The following is a 22,589-nucleotide window of genomic DNA, read 5'->3' on the forward strand; positions in this document are numbered from 1 at the left end:
TTAATCTACATCGATTCCGCGACCTTGTACCGCTGCAAAGAATATATAGTACATGTACTATATATGTATAGTACATGTTCTATATGGGTTGCGAGTGCCAATTCTCCCTTCTTAATTGGATTTCAAAAGCGCGAAACTTTCCAGAATTACGATATACGATTACGATTTGAATGAGTCGATTTCTTAGAAAGTGTTTGAAATCGAACGTGAATCGTATCGCAATTTTGAAAAGTTTTGCCTTTAAGATTTTAAAGTTAAATTAAGTAAGGGAAAATTGCCACCGTACCATTTGCCGAGATGTCTTTATGAGGGAGTCTCTCTGTGATTCCTCATTATTCCTTTACGATTGTCCGAGTGTGCGAGTGGATCGATGCGCGCTAGTTAGAGACTCCACAACTACCGCGATCTTGTCCGATCTTTGTTTAGTGGCGTTTGGCACTTCGTGCACTTCGTGCTGGAGGCTGTCTGTTGAAGAATTGATACTGCAACAGGGGAAAGAAAAGGGAGTTGGTTCGTTTTGCCGTTTTCTCGTGCAATGTACGCGAGACTAATGGGGATAATAAAGGGGATCCGCGCTAACGATTGATTGTGGAAGCACAAATCTCCTGAAGAGGCTCTTTTCGTCTTTTTAAGTCCTTTGGAAAAATTTCTAGCTATATCTCGTTGGAATAATTAATTCTTCAGAATCGAATCGTTCTTGAACGCAAGACGATATTCTTGCATTTTCCCTCATAACGCACTGGAAAATTAATTCATTCGCTATTGAATCGGTAATTTCAGAAAGGATATTGTATTCCGTAATTTTAATTTTTCGAAGAAATGTACGCATTTAAATTGTATTGTATGTATTGTATGTATTGTATGTATATAAATTAATACATTTCAGTGTGATTCTATTCTATTACTGTTGCGCCCTGACACAACAATTTATATAAAAGGAGAGCAATACGTACAACCCGTTTTCAATACTGTTAAAGTAGAGCCTTTCCGAAATGATCGCGTTGGATCGTCGACAGGAGACCGCTCTGATCAATATCTCATTATAGTTGGATATCGCGCCCTCGTGACGGTTTCGTATGAATTAATCAAGAACAGAGAATCTAATCTAAGGATAAGAGATACAAGGGAATGATCAGATGGAGAAAGCGAGATAGCTAGTCTAAAAAAAAAGAGATGAGAGCGACATGCGCGAACCGAGCTAAGTCTTAGACAATATCCTTACACTGTAACGGAGGGTCAGTGGGAACGCTGTCCCGGTAGCTGGAGAGATTGAGAAGATAAAGTTGGTGGCGGTCCGTTCAAGTTCAGGCAGATGGGGGGTAGTTGTCTTACCATGCTGGATCCAACCTGCTGCAGTATCCCGCCTGGCTGCGAAGATGCTGAGGATACGGACGGCCGTCTCGAACCGCGAATACTGTTCAGGCTCGTGCTGAGCAAATATGGCACGCTGCTACTTGTGATCGGCATTCCGCTTCCCTGCAAACAGATTCGATTTAACACGTTGATTGTCCGAAATAATCGCGCGTGCCGTAACACTTTCTTTTTTCGTATAAATTGAAATCATATGAGAAACATATTTAAATATTTAGTTCATTTTTTTTAATTTGCGACAGAATTGGAGATAGAATTCTATTTATAATTTTACACGTAAATATAAATATAATGTTATATGATGTTATATGATTTTGGATAATTTTATATATAATACATGAAACATTTCGAGAATTAAAATATACATGTATACAGAAAATATAGCAGTAATATGTATTTTGTAATGTATGTATTCCGATTCTGCAAATTGGCTTTTTACTAAAAAGGATTAAAACCCCTATTAAGCTGGCACACCTACCATGAAAAATCGGGTTCAAATTTAGTGCAAAATTAAGTGCTAATTTGTTGCTAATTTGTTACTCTAAGCGCGAATTTGTTGCTTTTATCCATTAGCAGAAAATAATATTAAAGATGGGGGTGCTGACTTGCCATTAAGCTGGCACCACCACCTCCGAAAAACACTTACAGCCAGTTGCAAATCAAAAAACAAATATACCAGAATTTTGCACTTAATTTTGCACTAAATTTGAACCCGATTTTTCATGGTGGGGGTGCCAGCTTAATAGGAGTAGAATTATAAAAGGGCTTATAAAATTGTTAAATATAAAATTATTAATGGTTCTATATCAAGTTGCATCACAAATTAGAAAGCAGGTTTTATTCTTATAAAATTTAATCATTACTGCATCGTTTCTGTTTTGCAATTTCTAATAAGCACTGATAATTCTTTCTTGAATAGGAATAACAAGTATCATTGACGAATAATGCGGTAGACAATATATTAATGCGTTAAATTCCGCAAACTCAATTATCAATAATTGATGCTATTGTGTCCACGTGTTGCACTCTGATGCGAAAAATAGGAAATGAGAAAAAATATTGAAACCAATTATTGGTTGTTAGGATTTCGTACAAATGTGCCGTTGGAATATAATCGTATGTTCATATACGTCTGCATTAATACTGCACGGCGATCAATTAACGACTCTGATTTATTTCTGTTTTACGGCGCCGTATGATCAATAGAGGGATTCGCGTCTATAGGCGGCAGGAAGTTTTCCGATTGTTCCAACACGTAAAAATGTCAGTAGGTCACATTAGTTTAAACTTTGACGTGCCTCGTAATAGTTAGTTAACACTATGGAAGAGTCATGAATATTTGAATACTTAATTTTTTTAATTTTTTAAAAATTACGAAAACTTTCAACATGAAGTTTTACGTTTTCCATATTTTACAATCGCGAACCGCTCTACATTCTCTATCGACAGTTCTCACATGCCAAGAGTTTTTATACTCTTTCTTTGCATCAATTATGTATCATGTGATTTGTCTTTTTTATCGTATTCTTTTAACAAATATTACATCGTTGCATGTCACAGCGATATGCTTCACAAAGAGCGAATTAAAGTAGGCGCGACGAAGTGTGTATACAAAAAAATATGTATATATATTGTATATATACACACATTATATGCCGTGGGTGGAGACAAATTAATATTTGATGCACGTCGTTCCTGTGGGCCGGTGCTGGAGTGTCGACGGATCGGCAGGCTGCTACCGGGCGACCCGCCTGGTGAACTCGCGCAAGACGGCGCTACTCGTATCTTCGGTGTTACCAGAGTGTTGTCTGATAGACGTCTGCTCGTGAACGTGGTGGCCACTCTCAAGAAATTATTACTCCCGTTGTTTGAACTCGATGAGGTGAACCATCCGCCGAACACCGCTAAACAACGATAAAAAAATGTGTTTGTTTCGTTAAATCGACCACACCAGTAGCCAGCCTAAATCAAACTAAATATCAAGCCCATCGTACTTAATAATGAATCATTTACATTAATTAAGGGGAAACCTTACCAGTACTGTTCCCACTTACCAGCCATTGAACTTTTCCGTGTCATATTCTCCGCAGACGCCGTCGATATTGATCCTACGTATAGAGAAATTTTATTATATCATTAATTTAGGTCATTTAATTCCCATCATTTAATTGCCTGGATTGTTTCCATAAATATTAAAGTTAATTGAACCATTTACTGTCTCCTTTCGTGATCGCATTCTATCGTTTTCAATAAAATTCAAATTTATTCAATTCCATTTGTATTAATAAATATTTATGGAAATTATCCGCAAAGAATGGAATAAATCATACTGATAAGAAAATGTAACACTTTTAATTGTTATAAATGAATTAAAGAAATATTAACTCGCGCGTGTCGTAAATTAATATCAAGAAATTTAAAGATCGAGAAAAATTGTTTTTACTAATTGTAAGATTGAAACTTGACATAAAAATAAGCCCGTTCCATTACATTCAAAGATGAAACAAACTATTAAAAATGTACCAAGATTTACATTTAAACTTGACGTAAAAAAAAATATTATAGACATTAGAAAGAACATCTCTGTTTAGTATTCGTACCAATGCTATTTTTTCTGGCCATATCCTCGGCGGATGAAGTCTTGCGTCGCTCGACGCGCAAATTCGGGATCGTGAATGGTGGCACTTGCGTGATGTCATTATTGTATGGATGTCGTATGGTTCGATATTTGTCCAAAGAGTTACTCGGAGAGTGATTGTCGACCGACAATTTGGTCCTTTGATTTCTATAATTACAGAAATGATATAGCTAAGCGTTGCGCATTTATTCTTGAGAATTCTAAAGGTATGCACATTTCGGTGGATAGACGTGTGTGGTATTAATTAATTAACAGTCGCAGCATTCGTTCATTACGCTGAGTGTTTTCCATCATAACTAGGTCAAATGAGATCTTTGTTTAGACGGGACAATGCAATGAGTGTCTACAGATGAAAATAAATTAGTTACATTTATAATTTAACAATATTAATGATTTATGATGAATGCTGAATATGTATAGATATGCATTCATCTCAGACAGTTAGATATTTTTTTTAATCATTTCACGAGCTATTAAACGCGCGCCCAAGCACTCGTTTATTTTTGCAATAATTATTAATTAGAGCGTTGAACAATCATTACGTTGACCCGTTTATACAACGTTTGTAATTAAATGCAACTTGACTGACCTCAACGTTAATTGCACTTGCCTCTCGATATTGTTTAACATATCCTGCACCACCTCGAGGAGCAATATAAATTGCTCAAGATTTAACGCCGTGTTCACGGTTTGCGGTATCAGCGACGGCATCGCATGCAGCGCTATCCAATTGACCGACAGCCCATACTTTTTGTCGGTCAGCATCAGTCTGTAAATATCTGAACGCGAACGGGCAAAAAGTGATTAGTCATGTTATCATTTCTTTCTTTTTTTCAAATGAAATACTATCCCCTTGGGATACGAACAATCTCTTTTTTTGCATTCTCTTTTTCCGGTTTTCTTTCTTTGTTATATTGTTGAGCATAGAATCTGTTATCAAGTTACTTTATTGCAGATTAAAATGTGCTCTAGCTAATTGCTTTACTTTTATAGTGAGATAAAACAGGTTCTATTTTGGATTGTTGTAGCAAAATACATTATTTAGCTTAGGTTCATCTCAGGCATAATATAGTGTCCAAATCCTGATAACTACTATTAACTGCTTGCCTCAACAATTAAATACGCAAAAGTGAGATGATATTTTGTATCATGTTTTCAGCGTTTGAATATCGAATACAAATATAAAACAAAATATATATTATTCGTATCTTTTTTGTATCATTTTATAGTCATATGTTTTGGACATAGATTTGTTGCTTTTCTTAATTGTAAAGAAAACTTAATTTTTATATATTTTCTACGCATTAGGCAAGTAGTTAATTGTTGTTATTGAAAGAAAACCGATTAGGCACATGAAGGAATCCACGTAATTTTGAAATCGTTTTTATTTCACTTACTTACAACCCGCATGAGAATATCGGGCTCTTGCAGCTTGTTGATTTTACAGAGCAGCGGTAGGATAAAGTCGATAATTTTCTGCTTGTCTAGACGAGTCAGAATACACGACATTACGTCCACCAGCACTCGCGAGTCCGTCACCAAATTTTTGGTGACGGCGTCGAACAATTTCGGTAATACCATATTGTGTATAGCGTCGTCCTCGAGATAATTGGTCACTTTTGTCACGGCCACGAACGCTGCCGTCTGACAAACAAGCGAATCAATCGTGCCGTTAATACAAGAATTTTTCAAAAGTATAGTAAATTTTTTTTAATTTAAGGAATTTAATTTTTTCAATCTCAGAGTTTAGCTGTAGCAATTGCTGAGATTTTCTTTATTCTGCGTATCGCATAACTTGACGGTATTAAAAAATATTTTCTCGTCTTTCTGAAAAGTGAATTCCTGATCGTTTACTTACTCGCACTTGATCGGTCGAATTTCCGAAGGCCATGTACAGCACCGCGAGCACTTCGCGCTCGTTTGCCACGGGTGTCTTCTCGAGGAGGACGTGCAGATTCTCCAACAGGGTTACAGTTCCCTGAATTGACCTTCGACCGACGAAGAAAATTCTGTAGGGGAGAGAGAGAGAACAAAAGAAAGAAAATGACGGTGGGGTGAGATGAAATATGTTTATCGTATTTCGCGCGGTCTCGCGTTTATTTCCTTTCTATATAGTACGTACTGAAGTGAGGGAAACAAGAACTTCATGTACTCCTCCGTGGAACTATTTTGGATGATGTACAGCGTAGGCTTCAGTACGGCAGACATCACTTCCTGCGTTTGTAGCTCCTCGATAAGGTTCGTCCAGACGTGTTGATACCAGATTTTCTGCGCAAACGGGAAACTTGCACGTGATATGCGACGTTTCTCGCGAAAACGAGGTTGCACGCGTACAATTAGGACGCATTGAATTACAGAGCAGATAAAGTTCAGTTTACGATTTTTGCAGTTTTTACTAGAACTAAAAACTGAAATTCTTCGGAATATTTTGCGCGATCTCGATGCAATGATAAGAAAGATATGTCGTAATTATGATTTTTATATCATTTGAGCTAGAATTCTTCTTGTTTTCTTTTGTCTTAAATTTGTAATAAATATATTACACGTACCCTCGGCACAAACGGCAATGCATCTGTTAATGTCGTTGTAAAAAAGTGGTCCTTCTGATGCATGTCCTTCATTCTGCTGACGTCGAGAAATTGTAAAGCGTGTACGACCGGGTCCCCGAAGAATTTTATCATGGTTAAAACTTGTGCGGTTGGTCTCTGCTCGGGCTCTTTGTGTAAAAGTCGCGTCACAGCTTCTCGGAGAGGTATCGGTATCAATGGCAAGATAATAGTGACTTGATCGTCAAGCTGGTTAAAAAAATCACGATAATAATGAAGTCTTGTCTTGAATTTATATTAAATATATTAAAACTTTCAGATAATATCGCTAAATTGCTACAATAATCGATAATTTAGTTTTTTATGAAATAATAATTGTCTGCGAGAACAATAAAGAATTTTTAAAAAATTTTATCACGAGGAATGGTAGTCTGCTTTTTTATATCATAAATAACTTTTCGAAAATTATAGTTGCCTCGTAATAAATTAATAATGTACATTGAATACTGAGCGAAACTGTTAATTAAATTGTTAAATCATGATACGCAATTTAAGGCCACATAGTATAGCTATTTGGTAAAATTAAATCAATACTTTTGATTTTATAATAAAATAAACAAATAAGAGAGGTATCTCGTGCAAACGGGAATCACTACAAATAAATTAACGGGAGCACGCTTTTTCACTTTTCAATTAGATATCCAGCAAATTATAACTGTATTTTCATACGCAGCAATAAAAAAATTAAGCTGAGAAGAAAGAAAATGTAACGGTAGATTGAAAGGAGGATGAGTAAAAAAAGCTTTTGGCCCCCGGAGCGGTAAGTAAAAACGTATGTTTTTTTGTAACTTTTGAGCTGCTGAATCTGATTCTGACCTTTAAAAATTTTTTACTTTCCCAGAAAAGTATCAAGAAAGTATTAAAAGTTTTCAAAGGTCAAAGTCAGATTCAGCAACTCAAAAACTACAAAAAAACATATCACTTTCACTTGTCCCTCCGGGGGCTAAAATCGATCCATTTTACTCATCCGCCTTTGCTTCAACAATGAATGCAAAATCAGGAATTTATCTTCCTTTTAGAGATTCTTTTAAAGATCATCCGCAATTTTTTTCGCGTTTCCGAAGACAATCGTCTCGTCACGGATAAAAAACTTACAGTCTCGAGCTGCTTGAGATAATCTGAACAGCTGTGATTCGCCTGTATCAGTGATCGGCCCTGATTGTAAATCGCGCATATCGTCAAGCCAAAGCTGAACATGTCGGCGGGATAGTTCGCGGTCTTTTTCTGCTGAATCTCCGGCGCTGCAACATATTGCACGTCGCTTTACAAACGCATCGATCTTTCGTCGACGAGGCGTGAAGAGATCAGCAATGCAAATGAGCAAAGAAATCGTTTTGCGTGGCCACGACAGGAAAAGCTGCTTCCAGTAATGTTCAGTGAGAGGCACGATCAAAGCCGCGGGATGCAAAGTACTTCCCGATTTATCGTCCAAGTTTGGAGATAATGAAGTTTTTTTTTGTATAAATCTGTTACCATTAATGATATTGGAACGTTTTTCCTTGTGTATAAACTTTCATGTATAATCAAAGTATCGCGAAAGTCATTTATTCTTCGAAATTTTATAAACTTTCGATCAAAATGTAATCCCCGAATGATTACAAGACAAGAGTTCGAGTTATTTCGTTGCGATAACAACAGTATAATTAGATTTCTATTTTTAGCATTCAGCATTAAATATAACTCTGTAATACCGAGATTGCTTCATCTGATCCCGCGCAATGTGGACACGGCAGGGAAAGCAAACAACCGCGTTTAATACTAGATGTGCACACAAAATATAGATTTTAATCTCGCTATTACATAAAGATCGGTTTCCATTTGCAAAGAAAATTTGTATTTATAGAAATATGAAAACTTTCTTTCTCTTTCTCTCTCTTTCTCTTTCTCTTTCTCTCGCTCGTTCTCGAAGCAGTTTCTCTGTCGTGGGCGCGCGTCTAAGAGACTTGGCGACATCTCACCTGTGTAATCGAGATTCGGTTGAGTCATTTTCGGCATGTGCTTCGTCCACGGTTGCACGGTTACCGGTAAGTCATTGCCCCTCTCTAACAAGCGAAAAGCATTCTAAAGCAACATACTACAGCAGAGATCATGCATCTATTTTTCTTAACTATTGATATCACAGTCTAATCGATACGACATGCGTAATCTATCTTTATTGATTCATGTTTTAAATATTTCATAATATTTTTATATTAATATATCCAAAGTGATGTATTATGGTAATTCAACAATAATGATTTTTTTTTCAATTAATTGATATAATATTGTTATTTTATATTTATTTAATTGACTGACGTATCGTTATATTCAGTTTTGTGTGAACAATTAAAAAAATTGCAACATGTATTTTATTTTGAAAATTCCTAGAAAATTATTGACTAAAAATGGCTAAGCTCCGATTAGTATATCTAAATTTAGTACAAGGGTTGAGATTGGACTCACCGATAAACTCAAACCCTGACAATTTCCACGTGCCTTTCTTTGTGATAATAATGCTTGTCGGACAAACATTTCTATGGAGAACTTTACGGTTGCTATGAAGAAATAATAGAGCCTCTGTGATCTGCAAAAAATGAATCCATAATATTCGCTGTTGAATTCCGTTTTAATTTCCGTAATAATTCCGAAAATTTCAACGTTTTGTTAAATAAATTCTGCTCCAGGTTTAATATTACAAAAGTTGAAAAAATATGAAGAGAGCAAATGCGAATTAATATATATTATTACGTAGGATATTAAAGTTGAAACAGTTGTATTATATTATACATAAGCCCTCGTTACAGGAACGTTTATTTATAACTTTATTTTAAGCCATTATCAACCTATTATAAAACGTTACAGTAGTTGCAGTATTGTGCAACTACTTTGAAATATGTCAAATGCACTAGTTGCGAAATATGTCAAATGCATAGTGTGAAATACATCAAACTATTATAGCAATGATGTATGTTCAGAGGATATTTATGAATGTGATATGTGTCGAAAGAATAATGCCACTAAAAAAAAAAACAATTTATTAACTCTCAATATCGAAAAACTAAAAAAAAATAGTTCTCGCCGCGCTCTTAAACTCACACGAATTGGTCGATATTTGTTAATCAATATCTCATTATCGCGGCGAGAAGAGGGCCCGTGGCGATACAGCCCACAGTTATTTGGTTAGGCGCGTGACGAAGCGTGGGGAGAAGCGCTCTACAAATCACAACGGCAACATACGAGTGAAGATCCTTGCGTTTTAGCGACCACCACGTAACAGTTGGGGTTGTCTTTTCCCGCCGCGCGCTTAGGCTCGCGAAAATTGGCCGATCTTCTTTAATTAATTTCTCGTTAATTATTGCGAAAATCGCGAAATGGTAGAGGACTTTTCTACTCGGTTTAACCCGCTCTACCTGCACCCGAGAAATGATTCAGCAATTACCAGACTATTTTTTTGAAGTTATTATTTAAACTTAACTTTTTTTAACACTATTTTTGTTAACACTATATTTTGCCCTTAAATCTTTGTTATCTTTGCAATAACATCTTTGTCTTGATCTGTCCCTATGATTTCAATTTGTGTTAATTTTGATATTATATTTTTTTATGTTATTTAATATCATTTTACATTTCTACTAAATTGAGATATTACACTTCGTCAAACATATAATTGCGAATTCAAGTCGTTAGACGCGCTGTTACACGGTGGCGCAAGTTTGAAGGAGTTAACGGCATTAACCATTCTATTACGTTTCGTAATACATTGTATTATGCGAGCTACGTCAGGCAGCAGCGTCACTATGATGAAGTTGTGATTTCTCGCGGTTGCAACCAGCAACTCGTTTTTGAGAGAATTTACTTTGATCATACTGTCTCTCTTTCTCTCTGCTTTTCTCTCTCGGCCAAACACGCATGCGCTTGTATTTGACTTAATTTTCCGCAACGCGACCTCGTTATTTCATCTATGTTATGATGCTGTGCTTACGCACAATGTCACGGTCGTGCATGCGTACTCGTGTTGCGAGATCACCTCTTTCGAGCGAAAAGAGGTCGATCGCATAATTTTCACCCCAACAATAAAAAAGTAAAAACTGAATATTTTTCTAACAGTTTGAAGAGTTTTAGCATTTTATAAATTATCGTATTAATTTTGTTTCCATCAGATGCTTAATCTTTTTAAATCTAGTATCTCTCGTTTTGTATGACACGTGTGTCTATAATGTCATATATCAGAATATTATTGTGAAAACACAGGGGTAATTCTTATCGAAAATTTGGATCGTATATCTATTGAATATTTTATTAGAAAGGGAGGAAAATATTGGCAATATTGTAGGCGGCAACGTAGGTGGAAGCACATAAAAACCGCGTTTCTTGTTCTACGCACTTACAACGACTTAATAGTTAATGGATGACCACTATTACCGGATGTGTTTTGGATTTGCAATCACAAAAAGTCTGCATTATACATATAAAATAGCGGCAAATGAAGGAAGTAAAATTTACGGAAATCGGATTATTGGAAATGCATAACAAGAAAATAATTAACGTATTTTACGATGTTTGGCGCGTGACAAATTCTCTAAATATAATACAAATTGAGAATAATTTTTCCTCACGTGATTTGTTTTTGAATCAATTTAAGAAAAAAATTATTTTTTGGTGTTATAATATCTATTCATGAAAGAATATAATACACAGAATATACTCTTTAACATTCGTTTGTAGTTTACAACTGCGTCTCGGTTATGAAGATAATAAATTAGGATAGCATGTCGCTGTAAGTGCAGGGCGTTTCTACTTTGCATCAAGCATTGTGTATCATGCATTATCAAGAAAGCTTTTTCGCATATCGTGGTTGAAAAAAAGCAACTAAATTAATGATGGCAGTAAAAAATATCTATCGCATCTTTGAATATTTTTTAAGAAAAATATTTTCCCCTGCCTTAATTAAGGAATAATATTTATCTAAATATTCTTTTATGATATGTTACATTTCCAAGCAATGTAAGAAATATTCATCATATTACATTTAAATCTTATAATTTTTTATCAAGTGATTTAAAAATTATTAGTTTTTAAAAATTATTTAGTATTTTAAAAAATATTGTTATTAGTGATTTATTGAAACACGTGTGATAGTTCAACATTTTCTTACCTGGAGAAGTCCATATTTGATCTCCAGCTCAAGTAGCTCGTATTCTTTAACCATGGTGGGTCGATTGCTGGTGGTTGGCGGGTGATTCTTGTCCTTGGGTATTGCCCCGGTAGATTGTGCTGTCAGTGTATTTGCCAGTTGCTCTTTGTACGCCAGGACATTCGCTAAGCTGGCGAGAATAGGCTCTGACGCAAATGCCAACGTATCCGCACATTCCTCCACTTTGTACGCCTACATTGTTATCGAATATAACATATAAATTTAAATGTAGGCCTACAAAATAATCGAACGGACTTTTTTTTATTAGAAATATTCGAATAAATTCGCTACATCTTGATTCTATCTTGATTCTATTAGATTTTGATTTTAGACAAATTTTGATTATATATCTGTAATCTTTTCGGTTATCAATAATTATTTTAGTTACCAATCTCAGATTCATAGCAAGAAAGAACATATTTCTTTCGCGTATTTATCGTTCTCATTATCGATTTTCGTCTATTTTTAAGAAATTAGGTTTCTTCTCTTTATTTATCTTTGATTGAATCTCATTACCCACTTTTCTGATTTGCGTGAGTATGCTTGGGCAGTACATACACATTATAATCGATATAAATTTACCTGAGTATACTCGGGCAATATCATTGATAAGAAAAAATTAGACATTTTTTAAACTCTTTTTCACGAAGTAATCTGATGGAAAAGTGATTAAATCTGTATGCAACATATTTCTGGTGTTCATAAAATTTTCTAAGGACCCAAGATAATAATAATTAAAAAAAAAAATATATATATACATATTATATAATTAATTAACAGTAGACGATATTTGCATCAATTGTCTCGAATTGCGTCAAAAGTGAGGAAAGTAAAAAATAAACTTGCATAAACGAACTTTCCAATGAAAACGTTTTAGTTTGAAACTGAGAGCACCTCGCATTTTACCTTGGCCTTTAATCGTGTCGCGTACGTACCTTCAGGAGCTTCGGATGGGAATATTGTGCCATTCGAGCTGCGCTCTCGCGCAGGATGTCCGTGACCGCTTCCCGGCGTTTCGGTTTGTGGAGTTTCTCCGCGGATCGCTTATCGAATATGAAAATCGAGAACTCCTACAAAAGGAGCAACGCTTTTCTTTATCAGCTATCAGCTTCGGATTGCGAACTTTCCGAAGAATATACACTCGGAATTGACACGCAAGAATTGAAATCCAATTACAAATGTCATTTCATTTCAGATACCAAGTTGTTCGAATTATAGATTAGCCTCATTTTCGCTTTGAAACCTTCGATTACTTTCAAGACAGATTTTCTGAGGTCGATGAATTTTAATGCCGCGATCCAATCGCGGCATTCTCTCTATTTTCATCCAGATTATATTGTCAAAAAGAAGAGAAGCTTGAGGTACTTTATCACATTTTTCGACAATTGATCGAAAAATTGATTTGACTTTTAATAATAATTCATTCAATATTTTCGATGACGTTATTACCGTTTCGGCGTTAAAAAAAAAAACCAAAAATAAAATTATTGGGAAAATGTCGTATTTTTTTGCGGCTAATTACCATTTTGTCTTTTATCCGATAAGCGTCATATATACGCCAGACGTTCTCTGGTCCGGCTGTGGCGGACTGCTTGCCGATCTCAAACGTGTTGCGAATCGAATCGGGAAGCAAGTCGGACAGTGCCGTGTTTTTGGACGCGTTGTTTAACTTCGCGAACATGATGCAGCTAGTTAAAGGCCCTCTTCAATGGATTAGCGTCGACCTCGTTTCTCTGTTATCTGGCAAACCAAAATCGCATTGACCGTATTATTCTGCCGTTCGGAAAAAGGGGTATAAGGGGATAAAATCAGTGTAATATCGCAAAAGCGATCTCCATGTTCGTTTGCAGATAATGGAATATTGCAACATACGTGAGAATCGGTTTTCTGGGTCTCGGTTTTCTCTATAAATGTGAAAAGTCAAATTCATCGAAATTACATTGAAACATTTTACATTAACCTTTAAGCCCGTACTTTGTGTGGGAAAAATTTTATAGATTGGTAACGACGTAAAAAATAGACAAACCGATTGGAATTAATCCCGTGACATCATAACCTTTAATTTGCGCAGAATGGAAAGTAAAAACATTGAAATACCTTTCGGCATCTCTGCTTATTTGGTTTCTTTGACACGATTGCGGAGACTACATAAAATTTTAATAATAAAATTAAAAAATTGAAAAGAATAGTGGACAGATTGTACAAAGAGTTGATAGTGATTCAAGCTTTACAATCATTTGTATTAAAATTTTGAAATTTGCAATTCTTTTAAATCTGTGTAATTTCATACGTTTATTTTATTTTCACGCTGTAACAATCGGAAAAAGAGCTTAAAAGAGATTATAATCCATTAAATAGAATATATGTTACGTGCATCGTTCGATGTTATTGTAAAATGCATCAAGACAGAGAGACTTTTAGAGAGAAAAAGAAAAGACAGAGCGAGAAAAAATACAAAAATTTGGAAATAGTTCTCAATATATAAATGTCAGGTATTTGATTTCGTGAAATTAAAGCTTTCTGTAATTTATTGTGTAATTTATTGCATAAAAAAGTTATAAAATGTAACTTATTTTTGTAGATATGATATAAATAGAAGTGTCGTATTTGCGTTTCATTTTACTCAAGTAAAATTTCTTTTATTTCGTTTTATTTCATTTTCTAGAAGATGCACTGTGTGATTTACAATCGATTTTTTCTTTGTGAAAGTTTAATCCCAAGCCTCTGTGCTTTGCGGTTAATTAAATTTTTTCCCTGCACCGTTACGGCATGTTCAAATACCCACGGATTCTTTGAATTTGAAATTGAATCTATGTGAAGCCCATCAGCAACAACTTTTTAATTATCAACATCGAAAATTTCGTTGAAATTACGTGCGGATGAAGTTTCTTTACTCAACTCTGCGGCTTAATTTGCGAACTCGCTTTTGCACAGCAGAAAGTGTTAAATAATCTTATAAACATGGAATTTGGATGTTCAATATTAAAATGTCTCTTATATTTGCAACAAAATATGGAAATTAATTGCTTACAGCTGCGTAAACCAGTGATTAAACACTCACAAAGAGACTAGAAAATAAGCAAATTGTATATTTTTATGAAGAAAGAAATCTTCAGATGTTTCTTTTGACATTCAACGACGTGTTATAGAGGGGACAAAACCGCTTCGTGCTTTTCAACATATATAATGCAAAAACGAGTATTTTATGTATACACGAATAAAATCCCTTCAAATGGGAGATTGAATAGTGAAGGAAGAAAGAGAGAAAGAAAAAGAGAGATTCTTTTATTCTTATTTATTTGGAGAGCGACATTTACCATTTACATACATCACAAATACCGACGATTTGAAAAATGAACGAGTCTTTCGAAATAAAAATACACTTTGTACAAAATCGAAAAATCGCACTATTCTCCGTTTTTGTTCCAATTTAGTTTTTGACATTTAAGATATTGCACTTTTTTGTGGAAAGAGATATCTCTCTCTTTTTTTCTTGTAATCACTGTATTAAATCGTTAAGATAGATGTTGAGCTATGCAAATTAATGCGGTGACGAGGCATGGTTGCATAGGATATGAATATTAAAGGGGAATCACGAAATTTATCGATTTTAAAATACACGAATAACTCATGCGTTACTCTATTTGGGTGTATCAATTTGTGAAGTCTTGCATAAAAATTAATATATATTTTAAATTGAAAAAGTTGTTTGTACATTTTCGAAAATTAATCCGATGGAAATATGTTATTAATATTAAATGATTCCTATATGCATATAAAAGGATATACTGTGCGTATTTGTACAGCTGACAAAACGTGCGAATTTGCGCAACCGATTGCCTCACTTGATAAACGGTCTGATTGAGAATCAGTATGGATTTCACTCGCGTTCTATCTCCGACTGTGTACGGACGCGTACAGAAGGATTATACGGTCTCCCGATCCCTGATTACAAACATCCAGGCGCGAATAATTGACGGCGATCCGCATCGATCACATCGATGCCCTTGATCTGAGCGTCCGAAAAATGCAACCATGCCTCGTCACCGCATTAATTTGCATAGCTCAACATCTATCTTGACGATTTAATACAGTGATTACAAGAAAAAGAGAGAGAGAGAAAGAGAGAGAGAGAAAGAGAAAGGAAGGAGAAAGTGAATGAATACGTGAGTGAATGAGTGAGTCAATGAGTTGTAGCATGGAAGCTGAACAGTGACGGGAGGATGGAGGACAGTACATCTCAAACCTGGACTCCTCTCCGCTTTCTCAGAGGATTTTCCGTCCAGGAAATATGATTCCTGGAGGCGTTCTTCGCTTCGAGCTGCTTTCGTTTCCTTCCTTCCTTCCTTCTTCCAGCCAACTTCGCTTTCTGTCACGAAAAGGTCTTAACAATCTCCCTCTCTCTCTCTCTCTCTCTCTTTCTGTCTTTCTCGCCCGCGTAGTATTAACATCGCGCCGTGGAATTTTAATAGCGTTACCGCGGCTAATTGGTAGGCCCATAAATTTTCGACGAATTGACGTTAATGAGCGTTATCCGCTCCGGTATAAATCGATAATTATCGTGCGAGCCGTTAAACGTTAATAGCGTACGAGCGCACCCTTTTAATCACAAGCTCTGATCTTCTCCTCCGATGCCCTACGGCAACGTGCGACGCGATTATCCTGCCGGATTCTCAGGTGACCCCAATTTTACTTTCCCTAATTTCCCTTCGTAATTTTTCTCACGCTTTCTCCGTCACTCCGCTCTAGCACCAACGTGTCGAAACAGGACAGCACCAACACTCGCCGTGCAAATGTGATTCAAAAATCGAAGAACGACACGTCTCGGGCAGGACGACGAGTCCTGCGGAGATGCAACTAGCGCGACTACGCGTCCTTAAAAGCGCGACCATAAACGTGAGGCCACCGCGCGCGGGCCGTCGTCGCAATTGTCGTCACGAGATCTGAAGGATTCGCGGGGATCGCGGGGATCTGCGAGAAAAACTGAAAGCCACGCGGGAGAATCCTGAAAGAGAGTTGCAACAAACAACGTACACACACAGAGACATACATATACTTACAATGGAACGTGATGAGAATGAACGAAAAATGATGCACCGCGGACGGACGTATACGGATAGACGGGAAGGAGAGCGCGAGAGCGTGCGACTCACCTGTTGCCGAACGATACCGGGAAACGCGCGATATCACACCAGCGCACACAGGCAGGCCCTCTCTCTGTACCAGAGAAGAGAAAGAGGAAGCGGAAAGAGGAGACACAGCGGCGGCGGCAGCGGCAGCGGCAGCTGTGAAAAGAGGGTAGAGACGATCGCGTTGAGAGCGAGCAGATAAGCAATAGGCGCGTGGCGCGCGCGCGATGCACAATCGCGAGGGTGAGAGCTTTCGGGTGGCACGCGCTGTCTGTAGTGTGTGGCACCGTGTGGTTCTCTCGTACACTACGCTGTGCGATGGGATGTGTCGATCGTGTATCGCAACGATAAACTGACAGGCAGCGACCGGAGAGGATCCTTTTATCCTGTAAACAGGACTCCTACCTCCCCGCCGCCCGGCGTATCGCCGTTGACGGCGATGTCGACGTCGACGTTGACGACGACTGATCCACGCACGCGCGCACCCTCCTGGCTCTCCGCCTCCGGCTGACGGGTCCTCGCCCGGCTCCGGGCTCAGGGTGTAGGCCTCTGTGCTGCCTGGAAATTATAGGTCTGGGCTGCAGATAGGTAGGTAGCTGTTGGATATACGCGGGGGATGTGTACGTGCGAAGGAGGAGAATGGGGATTGATGTGGGATATACGGGGCTTTCCTCTCGGCTTCAGCTCAACGCGGTCGCACTGAAAAACTTGCCTGCCTACATCAATACGCTCGACCACCTCTTCACCTCCACCGACGACGAGATATCACGAAACGACGAACGATTGCCTGCTAACTGGCTGGTTGATACGACTGATTGCCCTACTGACTGAGTGACCGATGGGACGATCGAACAGCATCGATAGACGCATCGAGCTTTAACGTCCTACAATCATGCTAAAAGCTCGTAAAACTTGTTGAACTCTTTTGCGTAATTTGTATCTTAATTGATTTGATTCTCTTAGAGCAGATTAAGGAGTATAACTTTAAAACGCATTCAGGATAAGTGAAATTTATAATTTAGTAAGGTTGATGTTGTTATGAGTGAAATTTTTAGATTTTATGGAGATAAGAATTTAATAATATAAAACAGCATTTATGGCTGCTCATAAAATTTTTGTTTTGTCATGTTTTATTACTTTAGTAACATCGGTACATATGCACATATTAACAAGTAAAATCCCATAAATAACGAAAAGTACGAAGTTCAGAAATGATACAAATTAAAAATTTAGATACACGAAATTATGTAGAATGTCAGAATTTGACACACTACAGGCTCTTATTTCTGCGTTGAGGGATTTTCCCCAGAGATTTCGTTACGTATGGATTCTGACGTCACTTTCGACTTTGTCAGAAATATAAGTCATGGTCGTATCTCTAGCTTCGGCATTGTGACAAGTTTGTCGCCAATCAACGGACCAATCGATAGACTGATTTAATTTAGTCGTGATCATGCTATTGTATCGCGGTGTCTATTGTACATCCGGCTCGATTGGATCTTCTATCATTCTCATTTTCCTGGACGATTGTCAGCCGTATCGGCCGGCAAATTTATGTCCCAATAACACTTTAGACTCTCGTAAAATCACGTTTAACAGAGTCACGCGCGCGTTGCTCGACTTGCCTAGATTTCGATATTTAATTAAACGTACTTATACAAAAAAAGTAACCATTTTAAAGATATTATTCTTTAAATAGTTATTTTAGAAAATGTTAAAAATAAAATTCCACTGTAACGCTAAATATAGAATATTTATTTCTACATTAGCTTCTGACGATTCTGTCATGCACATTATACATATTCAGCATATACGAAAAATCTTCAAGAGTCCAAAAATTTATTGTAGATTTCTTTTTGTTTAATTTTCCGCTTAATATCAAATCTGTTTATTGAAAATCTCATAAAAAGTAGTATTTGGAAATTTTAAATTGAATAAAATATTCGGAAATTATTATAATTCAAACATTAAAAAAAACTTATGTGAAATAGACACTTTATTGATTGGATATAAAAAAAAATCTTTACCTTGTACGTTTAATTCTTTTAAATTATGGTAATTTTATTTATAGCATGGCTTAAGGCATTAAAAAATACTTACTGCGCGCTTTTATTCGTCTTTTAAACAAATATTTATTTGAAAAATTATACAAATTTTAAAACAAATTTATTTTATTAAAAAATTTTATTAAAGCGATTTTTTTTCTATTTTCAATGCATACTATTTTTGCTTCAAAATTATTCGAACTATCTAAGATATCCAAACTCGACGTTTTTTTACTTTGAATTGTTTAAACATTTCGAACATGCCAATAATATATAAATTATATATTCGAATCTTTTGTATGAGTTCTAAAAAGCTCGTCTTTACTGTTTAAAATATTTGTAATTTTGAAATATTTGTAGTATATTTGTTTGTTTAGCGTGTGAAGCTGGAGAAAGAAAAACAGCTTTACATGTTCTGAAATAGGATCATTAATCATAAGGAGGATTAAGGATAAGAAGATATACGCATTTGCAATTCTAACATTTGTAGTTCAAAATTTTATTATCGACATGTAAATAGAAAGTGAAAGTAATTAATACAATACAGAGTGTCCCATTTTAACTGACCACCTCTGTTAACTTCGCAGGAAATGGTCAGATAAAAAATATTCTATACAAAAGTTATTGGGTTTGGAGGGGGACATCCGATGGTGACATTGGTTTAACCTAGGGTATACGTGCCAAGGTTATATGGAGGTCAACTTTGTTTTTTTAAATGGAACACCCTATTTTTTATTCCAGAATCTAATAGATGGCGTCAAGAGCTTTTCAAAACACTATAATCAAGTTATTTTTTATTAAGTACTTTTCGAGTTATGAAGCTTGTAAGTTACAGTATTTTGACATAAAATACAAAATATCTCTTGTAAAACATTCAATTTTCGAGAATCTTACCTTAATTCTTTTATGCACAAAATAATGAGACAAATCAATTGATATAAAAAAAACACATTGTTGCTTTTAAGAAAAAATATGTAATTTGCAACATGCAGCTGCATACTTTTTTTTAAAAGCAATTATGTGTTTTCTTTATATCAATTGATTTGCCTCATTATTTTGTGCATAAAAGTATTAAGGTAAGATTCCCGAAAACTGAATGTTTTACAACAGGGCTCGGAATTATTTCATCTTTTCGGCCGATTCTCGTGATATACGCCTCCTTTCCTCTCCTTACCGCGCGCGCAGCAGCCGCTAGGGCCAGCGCCGCCGAGCGTTAGGAGTGACGCTATTCGATTAATCTTAAAAAAATACCTTACCTGCCGCACGTGCGGTAAAGAGAGGAGAGGAGGCGTATACCATGAGAATCGACCAAAAAGATGAAATAAATCCAAGCCCTGTTTTACAAGATATTTTGTATTTTATGTCAAAATACTGTAACTTATAAGCTTCATAACTCGAAAAATACTTAATAAAAAATAACTTGATTATAGTGTTTTGAAAAGCTCTTGATGTCAGCTATTAGATTCTGGAATAAAAAATAGGGTGTTCCATTTAAAAAAACAAAATTGACCTCCATATAACCTTGGCACGTGTACTCTAGGTTAAACCAATGTCACCATCGGATGTTTCCCTCTAAACCCAATAACTTTTGTAGAGAATATTTTTTTATCTGACCATTTCCTGCGAAGGTGACAAGGGTGGTCAGTTAAAATGAGACACCCTGTATATTCCAACAATGTATTAATAGGCGGTATTTTCGGAGTAGATTCTGTGATGAAATTAATGCGGATATTTCCTTTACGAAGGCGTCGAGCTAGCTCATTATTTGTTATCGATTTACAAATGTCAACATTAAACATTTTATCGGCTTAGTCTCAAACTGAATCTTTTTGCAGCAAAGCTCAGTTCAACAATAATTAATATTCTGTAATTTATGAAAATTGAATTCGTGAGGGATTTCTTATTTCCGAAGCTCACAATCAGTTGAAAGGCTGTTCCTTTGCCACGACATTTTTATCGAGTAAAAATCAATCAACTGCTCGTTTACATCGTTCGAGGAATATAAAATTAAGGCGATCTCAATTTTCTAGATCGAGCGCATTATCACGCGTCATCTGCTCTAGGAGTGCCGCACGGAGGCAAATACCATTTTCAGGACGATCGCGTCCAGAGAGTAGAGCGCTTCCGCCGTATCGAGCCGTTATACAGATACGATTGCGCGCAGGACAATCGGAAATAGCAGCGCAACATTTGCTAACACTATTAGCATCTCTCCGTCCGTCGGAGCGTCACACATCCGTGATCGACAAGGTCGAAGGTGACGATGCATCATTGATTGATGACAGCCGATTTTATCTATCATTTTATTATGTCACAATTTTTCAGCGAAAATTTGAACGTGTAGAAATGTTTTTCACAGATGCAGTAGATATCTAATTGACTTAGATTGATTTGATTAGATATTTTATTTGTTGGATACAAGAAGTGTATTAGAATTTTTATTTATTAGATATATTAAATATCTAATTATCTAATTATTTATATTTATTAATCTTTAATATTTTGTATGTGAGGTAATAATGCTTTATCTCTTTATCTCTGCTTTTTAATTCATAAAGAATTAAATTGCAGATTTGGATCAGGTCAGTAACGCACGCTGTGTAATAACAACATAATCTAATTATCAATTGTATATTTTTTTATATCCGAAGTAAAACAAAAGTGGATAGTATTTCCAAATTATTTAAGTTATTTTTTGTGTTTTCTTTTTGTAAAGGAAAATAATATCGTAAAACACAGCTGTATTTGTGTTTTTTTTTCTAATGCTAAGCGATCAATCATTAATTTAGAATAAAACCTTAAAATCTTATCAATCTGTTTTCTATAGAACTATTATTATTCTGTTTATCTTTTTCTGGGAGATTTAAATTTTTTAATAGAAACAGAAATATGTTTGTTAAAATATTACAAAAAAATCGAGGATGTAATAAATTTATGAATAATATAATTAAAAATCGAGAAAAAAATTTTCCAAAAATGAAATAAACGATTATTGCAGGAAACATAGGATACTTATCATGTTAAATTATTATTAATTTTAATTATATTTAACAGTAAAAGATATAATTATGTACACATACATCCATAAGGATATGACATCGTTGTAATATTAATTTCATCGCAAATCTAACTACATCATTGCAATATTAACTTAATTACGGTATTTTAGAATTTCGTCAAAATTTAAATTGCCGCCATCTTCTTTCCTTCACTGATTGTATGTAAGAACTATGAATACCACCCTAAAAGTACGATAGATTTCGTGCAAAGGATCATGGTCTATGAAGCAATCTACGGCTTAGTTTACACCGATTGTTCAGTACGCATACTAATGCTCGATTCCACTAACGTAGATTAACTTTAATCTCGGTTCAACTTACTTTTCACCTTTTTCTAATTTTTAGAACTAGAAAAAGATAAAGAGTAAGTTGAATCGAGATTAAAGTTAATCTACATTGGTGGAAATGGGCATAAATACTAAATCTGCTTCTCCGATAGGTATAAATCGTTTAGTGTAAAATCTACACCAATCAAAAAAGCAGATTTAGTACTTGGTACGCGTACTAAACAATCGGTGTAAACTAAGCCTATGTTCTCTGTCGAGTCGTTTAGGAGCTACGCGATCGC

At 35.8% G+C, this 22,589-nt stretch overlaps 2 protein-coding genes across 7 annotated transcripts in view; one reads left to right on the forward strand and one right to left on the reverse strand.

The window, feature by feature from the left end:
• The window catches only part of LOC105669009 (uncharacterized), a 63,795-nt gene that overhangs the window by 30,898 nt on the left and 10,308 nt on the right, over positions 1 to 22,589 (forward strand). The window lies entirely within an intron of this gene.
• Positions 1,234 to 17,517, reverse strand: bma (SCY1-like protein bma). Of its 3 annotated transcripts, none has more exons than XM_067347906.1 (16): positions 16,942 to 17,517; positions 13,311 to 13,528; positions 12,724 to 12,858; positions 11,750 to 11,980; positions 9,058 to 9,178; positions 8,574 to 8,657; positions 7,711 to 7,856; positions 6,559 to 6,804; positions 6,132 to 6,277; positions 5,868 to 6,018; positions 5,407 to 5,653; positions 4,599 to 4,788; positions 3,972 to 4,156; positions 3,426 to 3,479; positions 3,019 to 3,275; positions 1,234 to 1,476 (listed from the first exon to the last, which is right to left on the reverse strand). In XM_067347906.1, exons 2-16 carry the CDS (start codon positions 13,467 to 13,469, stop codon positions 1,237 to 1,239), a joined length of 2,592 nt encoding a protein of 863 aa, XP_067204007.1. In that variant the 5' UTR covers positions 13,470 to 13,528; positions 16,942 to 17,517; the 3' UTR covers positions 1,234 to 1,236. The 3 variants fall into 3 exon arrangements, with proteins under 3 accessions (XP_067204007.1, XP_067204009.1, XP_067204008.1); XM_067347908.1 differs by having other exon boundaries at positions 4,620 to 4,788; positions 16,942 to 17,516; XM_067347907.1 differs by lacking the exon at positions 16,942 to 17,517 and having other exon boundaries at positions 13,311 to 14,116.

Source organism: Linepithema humile, chromosome 1, assembly GCF_040581485.1.
Source record: "Linepithema humile isolate Giens D197 chromosome 1, Lhum_UNIL_v1.0, whole genome shotgun sequence".
In the NCBI taxonomy this organism is placed as follows: domain Eukaryota; kingdom Metazoa; phylum Arthropoda; class Insecta; order Hymenoptera; family Formicidae; genus Linepithema; species Linepithema humile.